This window comes from Cyanistes caeruleus, chromosome 3, assembly GCF_971803275.1.
Source record: "Cyanistes caeruleus chromosome 3, bCyaCae1.hap1.1, whole genome shotgun sequence".
Classification (NCBI taxonomy): domain Eukaryota; kingdom Metazoa; phylum Chordata; class Aves; order Passeriformes; family Paridae; genus Cyanistes; species Cyanistes caeruleus.
The window spans coordinates 98,562,073-98,574,877 of NC_141703.1; the positions used below are offsets into that span (position 1 = coordinate 98,562,073).

Consider the following 12,805-nt stretch of genomic DNA (forward strand, 5'->3'; position numbering starts at 1 on the left):
AAGCATGTTTTCTTAACATCACTATCTTAATGGTGTCTAGTAAAAAAAATTATCTGGAGCTTGCTGCATTTGTACATTTGTCTGCATTTTTCCTGTGTCTGTTTATCTTAAATATGTAGAATGTTAGTGGCTGCCTTCCTGTAAGAATGTGAGGTTTTCATGTAGTCTCATCAGTCCTTCCTAATCTCCAGCTCTGCCAGCAGCTCAGAATTTGGGTCAGAAATATGCAGAGACTATTACAAACCTAACTCTCAGAACTATGAGAGAAAGTCTCACATCTTGCATTCATTGAAGGGAAAGATGAGCAGTGTGATTGCATCTGTAATCTTAGATGGAACAACCTTAAAAGGTCACTGTAAAATACTTCAGCAGTTAAAATGACAACTCCTCATCAGGCAAGCTCAACAACCTCTAGGTCTGCATTACTTTCAAAGAGCAATGGAGACATGAGATAAAAATAATTGTGAAGAGACATTTTCAAAGGACACATTGACAAAGTTTCCTGTGTTCAAGAAGGATAACTTTCCAGAAAAAATGTTTTTGTGGAAAAATAACAGAAGAATCTTTGCATGAACCTTATTTTTCTTCAGAATCATTGAGCTGTAAGGATCTGCTTCAGTCCTCTAAGGTGAAATGCAATTTCAAAACTTCACTGAATTACTTCTACACTAGTAACTATGATTCTATAACAAGTAGCCTGTATTATTTCAGCTGAAACTAAGAGTCCAGTTGCAGTTACCAGAAGGCAAAGTTCCCCAAACAGACAAAAAAAATATTTTCCATAGTCAATAAAGTCAACCAGACAAGTACCTAAGACTAATGAATATCAGGACTGTGTTCTTTTTTGTCTAATTTAGTCAGTGTCATTTCTTCTAAATTCCTGAATTTATCTGCATTAGTTTCCAGATGGGCCCTAATTTATATTTTGAAATGTGAATTTCATTTTTTCAAATTAGATTTTCATAATACACATGCAGGAACATGTATTGAAAAGTCAGCTATACTAATGTACATATATTTGAATCCATCATAGATAAAATAGGTATTTAGAGCTTTTATTTCAGCATGATTAACTCGTAAAATTAACCGTAATATTGTAGTACCTTGTTCACAGTGCAGTGCAGATTGAGGTGATGTTCAAAATGCTTGTGCTCCTAACTAGTTATGCTCCTGTCACATAATTTTTGTGTGGAATCAGTGTTTCCTCTGTACTTTATAGGGTATAACCATCAGCGCATCTGTGACAACCAAAGGCAGAAGTCTCCGGAATTCTACAGCAGAACAGCATCGGAATCCAATGTGTATTTGAACAGTTTCCATTACCCAGACCGGAGTTACAAGGACCATGCCTTTGACACGTTAAGCTTAGATAGCTCTGACAGTATGGAGACAAGCATATCAGCATGCTCACCAGATAACATTTCCAGGTAAATCTTTCCTTCTGATCCTGCAGTGGTCATAGGATGATAATGAAAAGAGAGAATGTGTACATGTTGACACTGTGACAGTGTGAATGCTGCTGATTGGTTAAGAAAATGTGAGATGACTGGACAGGCATCACATTTGTCTAGCTCCTCATAATCAGGTTTAACGACATCTCACCTGTTTATTGAAAGATGGAAAATAAAAATATGGAAAAGTTAAATGATAATGCTGAGGTTTGCAGAGCAATCAGTGCTTCCTCAGCTGATCACTGCAGGGAAGGAATTTTCTCTGATAGGAAATTTCTCAAGGACATGCGCCATTGATGAAGTACACTTGTTCTACAAGTCCAGAGTGTTAACCAACTAGAAGCTTAAGGTGAAACAGCTGCTTAACAGATGCTTAGGCTACCTCCAAAAGTCTTTTTGCCCTTTCCTCTCCCTTTTCTGGGTCAGTAAAAATGAAGAGATGACACTGAAAGGCATGCTTTTCTCATCTTCAGAGGCTGTCGGCTCAGACACCATTTCTCAGATGAAAGAGATTTCCATGACCTGTGTTAAAAGTCCAATGAGTCTCAAAATTGTGTGCAAACAATTTTCTCCTGACAGTCTGTCTTTTATTTCTGACATTATGGTAATGCTTTCATCCCTGCTCACAGTCCTGCCCCAGCAGTTTCACAAGCATAAGTAGAGGCTGATAATAAAGTACAACATTGTCACAGCACTATGAACGAACAGAAGGACAGCTTTTTTGGCTAGCATGTAGTGTTTTACTTCACATCTGTTTGCTGTGGCAGGGAAGCCCCTGGATTTCCCCTTTTAGTCATTATTATTGCAGCATTAAGAGTTTCAGAAAATACCAGTGGCAGTCATTCTCCTGGCTGGTTTGCTTGGGCTTTTTTGTATTGGTTGGTGTGGTTTTGGATTTTATAAAGGAAAAAACATTAGGACTTGGGTTTCAAGGATTTGTTTTAAATGGATAGTCAGCAAGTTTCTGATAGCTGGAGACAGTCTAGTAACTAACTCTGTGCATTGATCTAATGTGCCAGTGATATGAAACTCTCTGATTTCCTGCTCTGACCATTTGGAAGAAGGATGGTCTGTGTCTGAGCTTACCATCTTGTAAGTCCAGTCTCCAGCCCAGGACTGGGAAGCTCCAACAGCTGTTGAATTTCACTGGTACTCTTTGCTCTTCTGCTTCCCTCTGACTCTTGCATGCCAGAAGGAAAACAAAAGAAAGCAACACAAAGAAACAAATAGTCCAAATCAATACAAAACCCAGAAAACCTTTACAGCAGATCTTTCTGTTTCTCACAAGGCAAACTTCGGTGAAAAAAGAAGAGTGTGACCTAATTTTGTTGATTAAATCTATAGGCAATAAATTTTCCTTGACAAAATTTCCCTTAAGTAAAATTAATGGTGTTTGAGAATATTTTCTAGCCATATCAGACTTCAAAGGAAAACAATTAATGTGCTTTGTTCTGACCAATTTAAAATGTATAAGTTATATTTTACTATGTTTAAGGCGAGAGAAATACTTTTTTGTAGAAATGCATAAAATTTTTGGGTGCTCAGAGTACAGAAGAAGCAGAACTGTTGTAGTCATTCATCAGCTCACCAAACATACCTCTTTTTTTGTTAGTGGATATTGCACTGAATTGGATCAGAGCACTGTCAACTCCATTCTTAAATTATGCTGGACTGCAAAATATTTCTTTAAATACCAACTATTATTTTAAATAAGAAATAATGGGTTTTTTTGCAGTGCTAGCACTTCAAATGTTGCAAGAATAGAGGAGATGGAGAGACTTCTCAAACAAGCACATGCTGAAAAAACTCGGCTGCTTGAGACTAGGGTAAGTGTAATTCTGAGTAACTAAGAGTAGGCATGTAAGTTTGGATAATATTCTCCTAATGCAACTTAGAAACCTACCCTGTTACACCTAACAGACACTTCAAAAATACCTCTTCCCCCTTGGCTTCACCTGACACTACAACCTTGAGCCCATATGCAATATCTGCTATCTCAAAGGACAAGTTGATGGCAAAATCCCCAGAAACTTGGTCAGCATTGGTGTCACACCTGCTGGGGGAGTTGCTTAAGAAGAACCTTCATTTCTATTCACAATTCTTACTCCAAATTTCAGTCCAGTGTGCTGGATATATATTTCTGCCTACTTAAGGGACAAAAATTTAGCCCTAGCTTAGTAGTGACATTGGCAACTATAGTTTTGCATATAATTGAAGTTCTATGTATGCTGTGGTATTTAGGAACGGGAGATGGAAGCTAAGAAACGAGCTCTGGAAGAAGAAAAACGCCGCAGAGAGCAACTGGAGAAAAGACTGGAGGAAGAAACGAGCCAGAGACAAAAATTAATTGAAAAAGAAGTCAAAATACGTGAGAAACAAAGAGCACAGGTCAGATATGGGGACATGAGATGGTTTTGAAATGCAAGACTTCCCCTTCATATACAGAAAAGGACTAAGTGTATTTCTGCCAATGGTAAACAGAACTGCTTTCAGCTGAACAGATGGATTTGGTACTTCTGAGGTGCAGTAGCTTTGCTAAAAGTACGTTTGGGCTCTTGGAGCCAAATATTCATTTAAAGTTAGATAACAGCATAGGTATCTAGTCAACATTTTATATATAAAGTATCAATATTAATCCTATAAAGTTTGTTACTGAATATAGGCAGAGCAGATTTTTTTGGTGAGAACAACAGAAATTAGTGAGTGTGTTAATTTTCTAAACCATTGGTATGGACTTAGTGGGTTTTTTGTTTTATTTTGCTTTTTCTTTTAACACACAAAATGCCTTGAAATGTGAATTATTACTTCCAAGCATTTGATTGAAAAGAAGAAGACAAATAAGGAAGTTTTTTTCAGCTCCACATCCACAGTAGAGAGTAAATACTATTTTTTCTAAAGTTAACGGGACTGTACAAGTTGAGAAAGATCACTTAATTTAAAAAGTGTTACCTCCCACATATTTTTGCTTTTTCTTTGGGCTTAGAGGTACCTTGAGTTCCCTTTAGGCTTAGAGTTTTATCTATTTGTTTATTCCTCCAAAACCAATAATATCTATAAGGTACAGCAAATAGACTAGGCAGTCACTGCTAGTATACCCCAGAGCAAGACAGTGTCCCCATCTTAACAGATGTATTTGAGTGCAGAAGATTCCATATCATATTGGGCTATCTTTTTGGTTTTATCTGTGCTGCCTTTGCTGATGTTTAACTAGCTGTTTCTAGTTAAATATATTCATTCATTTGTTTTTATATAAAATATAATCAGGAATGCTAAATTTTACTTGCTAGACTGCTTTTTTTCTAGGAAATTTTGTTGACAACTCAAGTATGGCCTAAACAATGCAGCGCTGTTATCTTTATCCCAAATTAGAGCATGCATGTGTTGTAATAGAATGTCCTGTCAGTTACTGCTAATTGTCAGACTTGGCAGAGAGAAGAAGTCTAAATTGGCAGAAAGACAAAAACATATCTGTCAAAAATGACTGATTTTTTTTTTCTTTTTGCTTTCCTTTGTACAGTGAGACCAATTTTTTTTTTCCCCAGTACGTTTTGACACTCAGAAATGTAAACAAGAGAAAGGAACTCCACCTTTGCACTTGCCAGAGCTGGTGCCATCTCATATCATACAGGACTGTATAATTTTAGAAGGGTGCTAAGAGTTCTTGTGAGCAACACAGCTCCTATTGCACCAAGAGGCTCTTAAGAATGCAATGAGGGAAAGTCCCTTTGATTTGAGACTCACAGTGGGATTTAACAGGATAACTTGAGGAATGGAGATGGGGCAGATTAGTTTCTCCAGGTCACTGACTTCTCTGGAGTCCATGAGGAGAGAGACAGGGAGATGCTCCCTTCACAGATCCTTGAAAGCATCTAAAATCACCTTCTGTTCCAAAGTAACCTCTCTCTGCCTCAGCTGCAGCAGGAGCCTTCTCTGGGAGACTTGTCTTCTCTGTTCAAAATGAGGGGGTGGTGACTGTGCATAGACCCTCCAGGCACAAAAAGCAGGAATATTCCCTCAGCTGGCAGAGGCTCCAAATCACCATCTCCTCCTGCTTGTTCTCCCAGCTGACACTATCCAAGCTTGGTGCAGTCTTGAACTGCAATCAAGAATGAGGCACTGTCTCCTGCATTGCTTTGCTGTCTCTTGCAGAGGGATGCACTTCAGCTCTCCGTACCGTACTGTGAACTAATAATCACAGTTAATTTGTTCTGCAGAAAATAATTCTGTTTTGTTCACCACAATCCCTAACTAACCGGGGATTACAGTTCGTTCCCATTATTAATGTTTCCTGCAATAGCATGTTCTTATCATTTATATATTATACTCTGCATGAAAATACCTGTAGCAGCAGAATTAGAATTAAAGAGTGACATGTGTGCAGTGAGTACTTGATCCAGAGAAATAAAGGGTTTGCGTAACACCCTGCTTATGAAGTTCTTGGACTTCTAAGGCAGCAACACACCCTTACATTTAATTGATGTCTTAATTCTAAGACAACCTTTCTGTGCTGTGGCCTCTGTTTTACCAGTTTATCAGCTGTTGATTTCAAGAAACTTCTATGCTCTATCTGGCTTTTACAGAGTTATCCAACACTGTAAAGTTAGAAGTTTAAAAGAATTTTTCTTTTCCAGAAAATTAGAGCTGCAGTAAAAGCTCTTTGTTTTTTTTACACTTATTCTTAGACTCTATGAGCAGTTTTCAGTTACATCCTTACAGCAGAAAGGGTAGGAGATGATAAAGCTTCTCTCAAAAATCATTTGATTTTCTTTTCTTTCCTCCAGGCCCGTCCCTTGACTCGCTATTTGCCCGTTAGAAAGGAAGACTTCGACCTACGCAGTCACATTGAAACAGCTGGGCACAACATAGAGACCTGTTACCACATTTCTCTCACTGAGAAAACCTGCCGAGGCTTTCTGATTAAAATGGGAGGAAAAATTAAAACGTGGAAGAAACGGTGGTTTGTTTTTGACAGAAACAAGAGAACTTTTACTTATTATGCAGGTAGGTTACAGGATTGCTACAAGGGTACATCTGTTTTTCTGTTTTCTTATCAAACTCAGCTGAGTTATGAACAAGTAAGGAGTCCAGATAAAACCAAGGTTTCCATTTCATTCATTCACTTAGAGGATATGTGAAGCCTTTCCTGTAGCATTCAATCCTCATGCCAGGTAAGGCAGAATTGAGCATAAAAAACAAAGCAAAGGAGGAGATACAGATGGGCAAGAAGAAAAAATGGAAGAAGATCAGGTTACAAGCACACAGAATAATGGTTCCACATATTTTATTTTAAAATATTGTATACTTCCCCCAATGACTGAATGATTTTTTTTAACCTTTCAAACAAGAATATAATTCATTATACTTACCATGAAAACTGAAGTGAATGCTTCCACAGTTCTGTGCTTAATGTGAAGAAAAGGTTTTCAGGAAGTTGAACGTACAGGGGTAGACTTTACTGAGTTTGCCGTATTTTGAAAGTGTAAGAATATCAGAAGAAGAATAGGCAATACTCTAAAGGAGTTTCTATACACAAAGTTGTGTTACACAGTATATGGAGCCATTATAAGCATTATGTTACTTTGTTATCTTAGAGTAAACCCAGAAATGGGGAATTTAAGAACATACTTACCTCTCCAAATGCTGTGCAAATATACATGTAGTTTGAAGTTTCAGTTCTGAGGAGGTCACAAAAGTAACAAAGTGCTCTGAATATTTATTGTTCAGAGAGGCCAGAAAGAGGCATATGTAGAATGGTCATTGCTAAGATGCAGAAGAAAACACCGAGTACAAAAACCACCCAAAGAGTTGGACTTACTTTATTGACATAACTGCTTTCCAGCAACTCATAAGTAACTTAAAATTGAATTCATTACATTTGTTTATTACATACCCACTGAACAGTTTGCAATAATACAATGAAGAATGTGACAAATATTTTTTGTTTTGTTCTTAACATCTGGTTTATTGGTTAGGAAGGCCTGTAACACAGGCAGTAAGACAGTAAGTGTTCCCATGGGGTACTGATCTTTTTTTGACTTGTTTTAGTAGTTATGTTAACATTTAATGGTTTCACTTTTGGGTGCAGTACAGTTGATATAATGTAATCTCAATTACCAAAGAAAACTTTTGCTAATGTCTCAAAGACTTCAGCCAACAAGCAGAGTTTTATGAGAAGTCTGTACTAGCTGCACTAAAATGCTGCTGCTTGTATGAGTAAGGATTCATCTAGATCTTTAAATATGTAGTAGATTTCCAAAATAAATATTGGTGCTGTTAATGCAGAGTAATTGATCTCTTAAGTGAATGTACTGAGATAATGCTTTAGTTCTGCCACTGCACTGAACCAGGAACTTACCCTGAAGTCTGACAGCTTCATGTGGCGACTGCAGCATCTGCACTTTGTGATCTGGGAATTCAGGGAACTCTACCACGACTCTCTCAGTGGGAGCTTGTGGGTACCTGAAATAGTCTGGTATTCCCCCCAGACAGGCCTTGAAAAGAGAGTGGATCCCTTGCTTACTTAAAGTGCACAGACAGCTTTATATAGTTCTGTGTTTATCTCAGTGTAACTACAGTGTGCTGTAACCTCATAAACCTGCACTTCAGTATTTGAGTACTGCTTCTCTGGGGGCTGGCAGACAGATTCCCAAAGCTGCATCGTTTTGCTATATTAAGAAGCTTTCAGAATTGCCTGCAGCTACACATAGGATGTAAGCTGAGTTCCCCAAGTGTTTAAATGACAGCAGAATCCCTCATGGGACTGATAAAAATGTTCTGCATCATTGTTCAGTGTTGACATGATACTATGACTTGGGGGCAGAAAGCATTATATTCCCCTAATACAGAAGTGCTGGGAGTGAAAGGAAGTTTGCTTTTCAGTGTCCACATGCAGCTGGGGACCTTTTTCACTACAGGAAAGTGGAGGGTGTGTGCTGCTCTGTCCTCCTCCTTTTTCTTGTGAAAAATTATAGTGGTGACTCTTAAGTTCACATGTGCAGAAGCCTTCATTTTTGAAAAAGTACATGCACAAACTATGTTCTAATGTAAAGATTTTGCTGTCAGATTGTATGGAAAATTTGATTATCATCACAGTTTCCCCTGAAGGCAAGCTGAAGGTCTTAGCCTGCAAACTGTGTCAAGTCAGGCTGATTTTCATGGAATTGGAAGAGTGGATATATCTGAGAGACGTCTGTCCTTCTGTGAGCTAATACCCTCCATAACATTTAGACACTTCAGTGAAGGGAGTGATTTGCAAATAGATGAGGAAATTACAAAAGCTTTTAACCTTGGAAGCTAGGTGAAAAAGAAGACATATTAAAGTCAAAAATGCATCTCTCAACAAATCCAACAAACTATTAAGAAAGGCTGAAGGTTTCCATGGGATTTCAGAAGCAGAACTGTTAAGTCAGTTGCTTATCAGCTGAACATATATGGAAATGGAAATTAAGCTTTTGCTTTTTACTGTTCATTTCAGTTCTGAAGTCATTCTCTCTTTTCCATTTTAGACAAACATGAAACTAAATTAAAAGGTGTAATATATTTTCAAGCTATTGAAGAAGTCTATTATGATCATCTAAAGAATGCATATAAGGTAAACTTAGTTACTGCTGTTTTAACCGTATATCATATAGAGTACTCCAAGCTGAGTAGCTGCTGTAAAATTAAAGGGAGAGCTAACGTTATTGGGGGAAAAAAAAGAAATACTAAAAAAAAAAAACAACCATGGAGTGGAGGAAAAGGAAGAGGAGGCTAATCAGTGATTAGCATCTGTTTTGGGGTTTTTTTTATATACTGATGGAAACAGAGATAAGTGTGTATCTGCAACGTGGGATTTGCTACCTGGAGTTCTTTAGTCCAGGTGCAAGACCATTGAAATCAGTGGCTTGGACAAGTCAAGGGTTGGCTGCATGCCTCTGTCCTGGGGGGGAGTTAACTGTGCCAGCAGCTCATGGAACCCCCTGTCTCTCATCTGTAATTCAGGTGAGCTGTGAACAAATTGTGAAAGCCACTGGACGGAGTGAGGGGGTTAGTTATTTGGGCATGAAACAACAGCTTGGAGTCCTGTAGTGCTGTATAATAGTCTATTGGGAAAATGCTGTAAAAGGTGTTTATGGTAGCTACAAACACTTTAAATACATCTCTGCTGCAATATAAGATGCAGTGGTACAGCATTTTATCTTTCTTCTTAACCCTATTCATAAAACTCCCTGTAAGTAATTCCACTTCTGGTACCAGCTTTGATTTCACTCTTTTGATACCTTCTTTGTGTTTTATTCCAGAGTCCCAACCCGTTGCTGACCTTCAGTGTTAAGACCCATGACCGCATCTACTACATGGTTGCTCCTTCTCCAGAAGCCATGAGGATATGGATGGATGTGATTGTTACAGGCGCAGAAGGCTACACCCACTTCATGTTATAATAAACGGGGAGCAATAGGGCATCCTGCAATAACGTACCTAATGAAGTTAGCCATAGCTAGTGACAGCTGAAAAGCCAGTCAGTGTCCCAGAAATGTCCTCCTTATGATGTGCACCCAAAACCTCAGGTTGAGAGGGGGTTACAAATGCATTGAAAAGGGGGGGTTGTTAACTGTTGTAGCTGATCTTTATAGGAATGAACAAGCTAAAGCTGTTGAGAAAATCATAGAGCTCCAAAATGGATAATCAGGCAATTTTAATTACAGCATCTTGATTGAATGATAAGTTTCTACAGATTCTCTTATACAAATTCTCTTTATGAGAATATGTCTTCATAAATTTTTACTGAACAGTTTACAAATGTGTGTGTTCTCATTGGTATGCAAAAATGAAACAAAAAGGTGTAATAAGCATATATTTTAATATGCAACATTTGACATTTATAGATGATTAGGTGACTTTTTAAAACTTTTAGTCAAATATTTTATAAAAATACAAACAAAGAAGCAGCCCTAAGGTACACACAATTCTAGCCTTAGTAGATAAGTGTTACAACAGAGCCAAAGAGTTACATGATTCCCTTACTTTTTCATATTGTTACTTGTACCTAACTTTCTGTAAGGGGACAGTGCCAAAACTCTTAATGACTTTTCATGTAATTAAATTGTTATATTCTGTATGTTCAAACACTTCTTGGAAACAACTGTATGTTTAAAGTTTGCATCTATGGAGCTCAACAACAACAAAAAAAAGGATAGCTTTATAAAAATGCATTTTTGTCCACAAGGATGAGAAACAGGTGGAACACAAGATGGAAACACATGTATTAGCTTTTCCTCATAAAGAGGTATTTTTTTTTTAATCTTCCCTGTTAAACAGAATAAGCTGATTCTGGACCCTGCAGCAATTTTCTTTTATGTAGTAAGGTCCCACTTACTCTGTGCCAAGTGAATGCTCTGTTGAAATCTCTTAAACATTGCCTGCCTTGAAGCCAGCACCAAAATCTCTACCTATCTGAATTCTGTGGAGCCAAGCTTTCAGTCCCAGAGAGTTGTTTTGTTGTTTAATGTATATCTGCACAGAATAATGCCGTTAAATAGAATAAAATGAGAGAGGTGAGTTCTAAAAGTTTATACTAAGCAGTGTATGAATAAAAAACCCTGAAAGTTTGAAGTAGTAGGGATTGAAATTCCTAAAACAGCAAAAATACTGAGGGTGCAGCTGTCTCACATTTTAAAATCACCTCCAAGTCCTTGAGTAATTTTGCAAAACTATAAATCAATTGAAATGAACTTCAAGAAAGTGTCATGACTTTAAAAGAGGTTCTATTTCAGTAATTGAAATTTACATGCTCTGTGGTTTGTGTACTAGAAGAAAGCACATTAGCCTTTTTTCTTTCCTTGATGAAAAGTTAAAGGCTTTTGGCTGGACAAATAAACTGAAAACAGAATAGAAGTATGCTGGCAGAATATTTTTGTTACACTTTTTAAACCCTGTAACTGTAATGAACAGGTTTGTGGTATACACAGGTGATGTGGTTGTTCTAGCACGACAAACATCAGTTTCGACTTGAATTATAAAAGAAGAGACTGTTGTTGCAAGGTAACTGTTATCATCTGTGCAGATCACAGCCTGTAATCTATAATTTAAAACACTATCAAATAAATTGCTTTTGTTTATACAGTTATTATTTTTTCCCTGATGTATCTTGATTTTATTCCTCTGTATACTTATAAAGGTTTTCTAATAATGATTTTTGTATCCTGCATGCTGAAATGAAGGCATTTCAATAAACATTTTTAAAAATACACTTGTTTCAAATATTTTCTTGCTGCATTATCCTGAGACATTTCTGCTTTTATTTTAAATAGTTGTATACAGTCATGCAAACAATACTGTATTTCTCAGTAACATTTAATTGAACTAATCCATATATTTTCCCATAAAAGAACTATGGAAAATAATCTTTCGGAGGGCAGTGAAATTAGGAGTGTAGTCTGTTTTCTGCGTGTACATAATACCTTTTCCATTTTTTATGAATCTGTTTGAAAAATTTATCACCAGCTTTGCATACTGACATTTTTTTTGGTTTAACCGCAAATCAGAATTTGCTTGAGTTTAAGGATTTTGAAGTTTTCCCAATATTTGACTTAGACATGACCTGAATCAGAGTATTAACTCACTGTGGAAATGAAAACCAGTGTGGTTTTCTGAATGATTTGTTTTCTCTAAGTTTGCCATCATCATGATGAAGTGGGGTGGGTTCTGTAGTGGTGTACATCAAGACAACGTAAGTAGAGCACGGTGGTAGGCACCCCCTTTTATGATCAGTCTGCACTGATCATACAAAGCCCTTCAACCCTGAAGGCTCTCAGGCAATTGCAGACCACAGAGTCTGAGTCTTAAAAACCACCTCTGCTGTGTCCCATGACCTACAGGTGCTGGCCTGGTGCTTGGATGGGAAAACACCCTTACCTTGGCAGGCACTGACCTCTCCTAGCATTTGTTTTCATGTGGGAGGGTGGATATCAGGAAGAATTTCTTCACAGAAGGGGCTGTCAGGCATTGGAATGGGCTGCCCAGGGAGGTGGTGGGGGACAGACATCCTTGGAGGTATTCAAGAAATGATGGGACATGACACATAGCACTATGGTATAGTTGAAGTCGTGGTATTTGGTCAAAGGTTGGACTCAATATTTGAAATCTTTTCCAATCTAAATGATTTGTAGTTTCTGTGATTATTTTCTTTTCTTTGTGTTTGCCATGGCCTGTATATAAGAGGGTACAGTGCATAAAGATGCAGTTTTGGCTCCTGTACTCATCTATACTGAGAGAAGGTGCGGAGGTGTGAGCCCGTGAATGAGGTCCCTTATCAGCCCTCTTCTTGAGGCCCAGCAGGCCCAGGCCTTTCCCTCGGCCTCTCCTCCTAAGAGAGG

At 37.8% G+C, this 12,805-nt stretch overlaps 1 protein-coding gene across 24 annotated transcripts in view; it reads left to right on the top strand.

The window, feature by feature from the left end:
• Positions 1-11,675, top strand: part of PHLDB2 (pleckstrin homology like domain family B member 2) — a 66,776-nt gene extending 55,101 nt beyond the window's left edge. For all 24 annotated transcript variants that reach the window (XM_086883293.1, XM_086883291.1, XM_086883299.1 and 21 more), the window contains 6 exons: positions 1,220-1,427; positions 3,187-3,277; positions 3,693-3,839; positions 6,233-6,452; positions 8,957-9,042; positions 9,731-11,675. In XM_086883293.1, coding sequence (XP_086739419.1) covers positions 1,220-1,427; positions 3,187-3,277; positions 3,693-3,839; positions 6,233-6,452; positions 8,957-9,042; positions 9,731-9,871 — 893 coding nt within the window. In that variant the 3' untranslated portion in view covers positions 9,872-11,675. The remainder of the gene's footprint in view (positions 1-1,219; positions 1,428-3,186; positions 3,278-3,692; positions 3,840-6,232; positions 6,453-8,956; positions 9,043-9,730) is intronic.
• Positions 11,676-12,805: the final 1,130 nt, after the last annotated feature.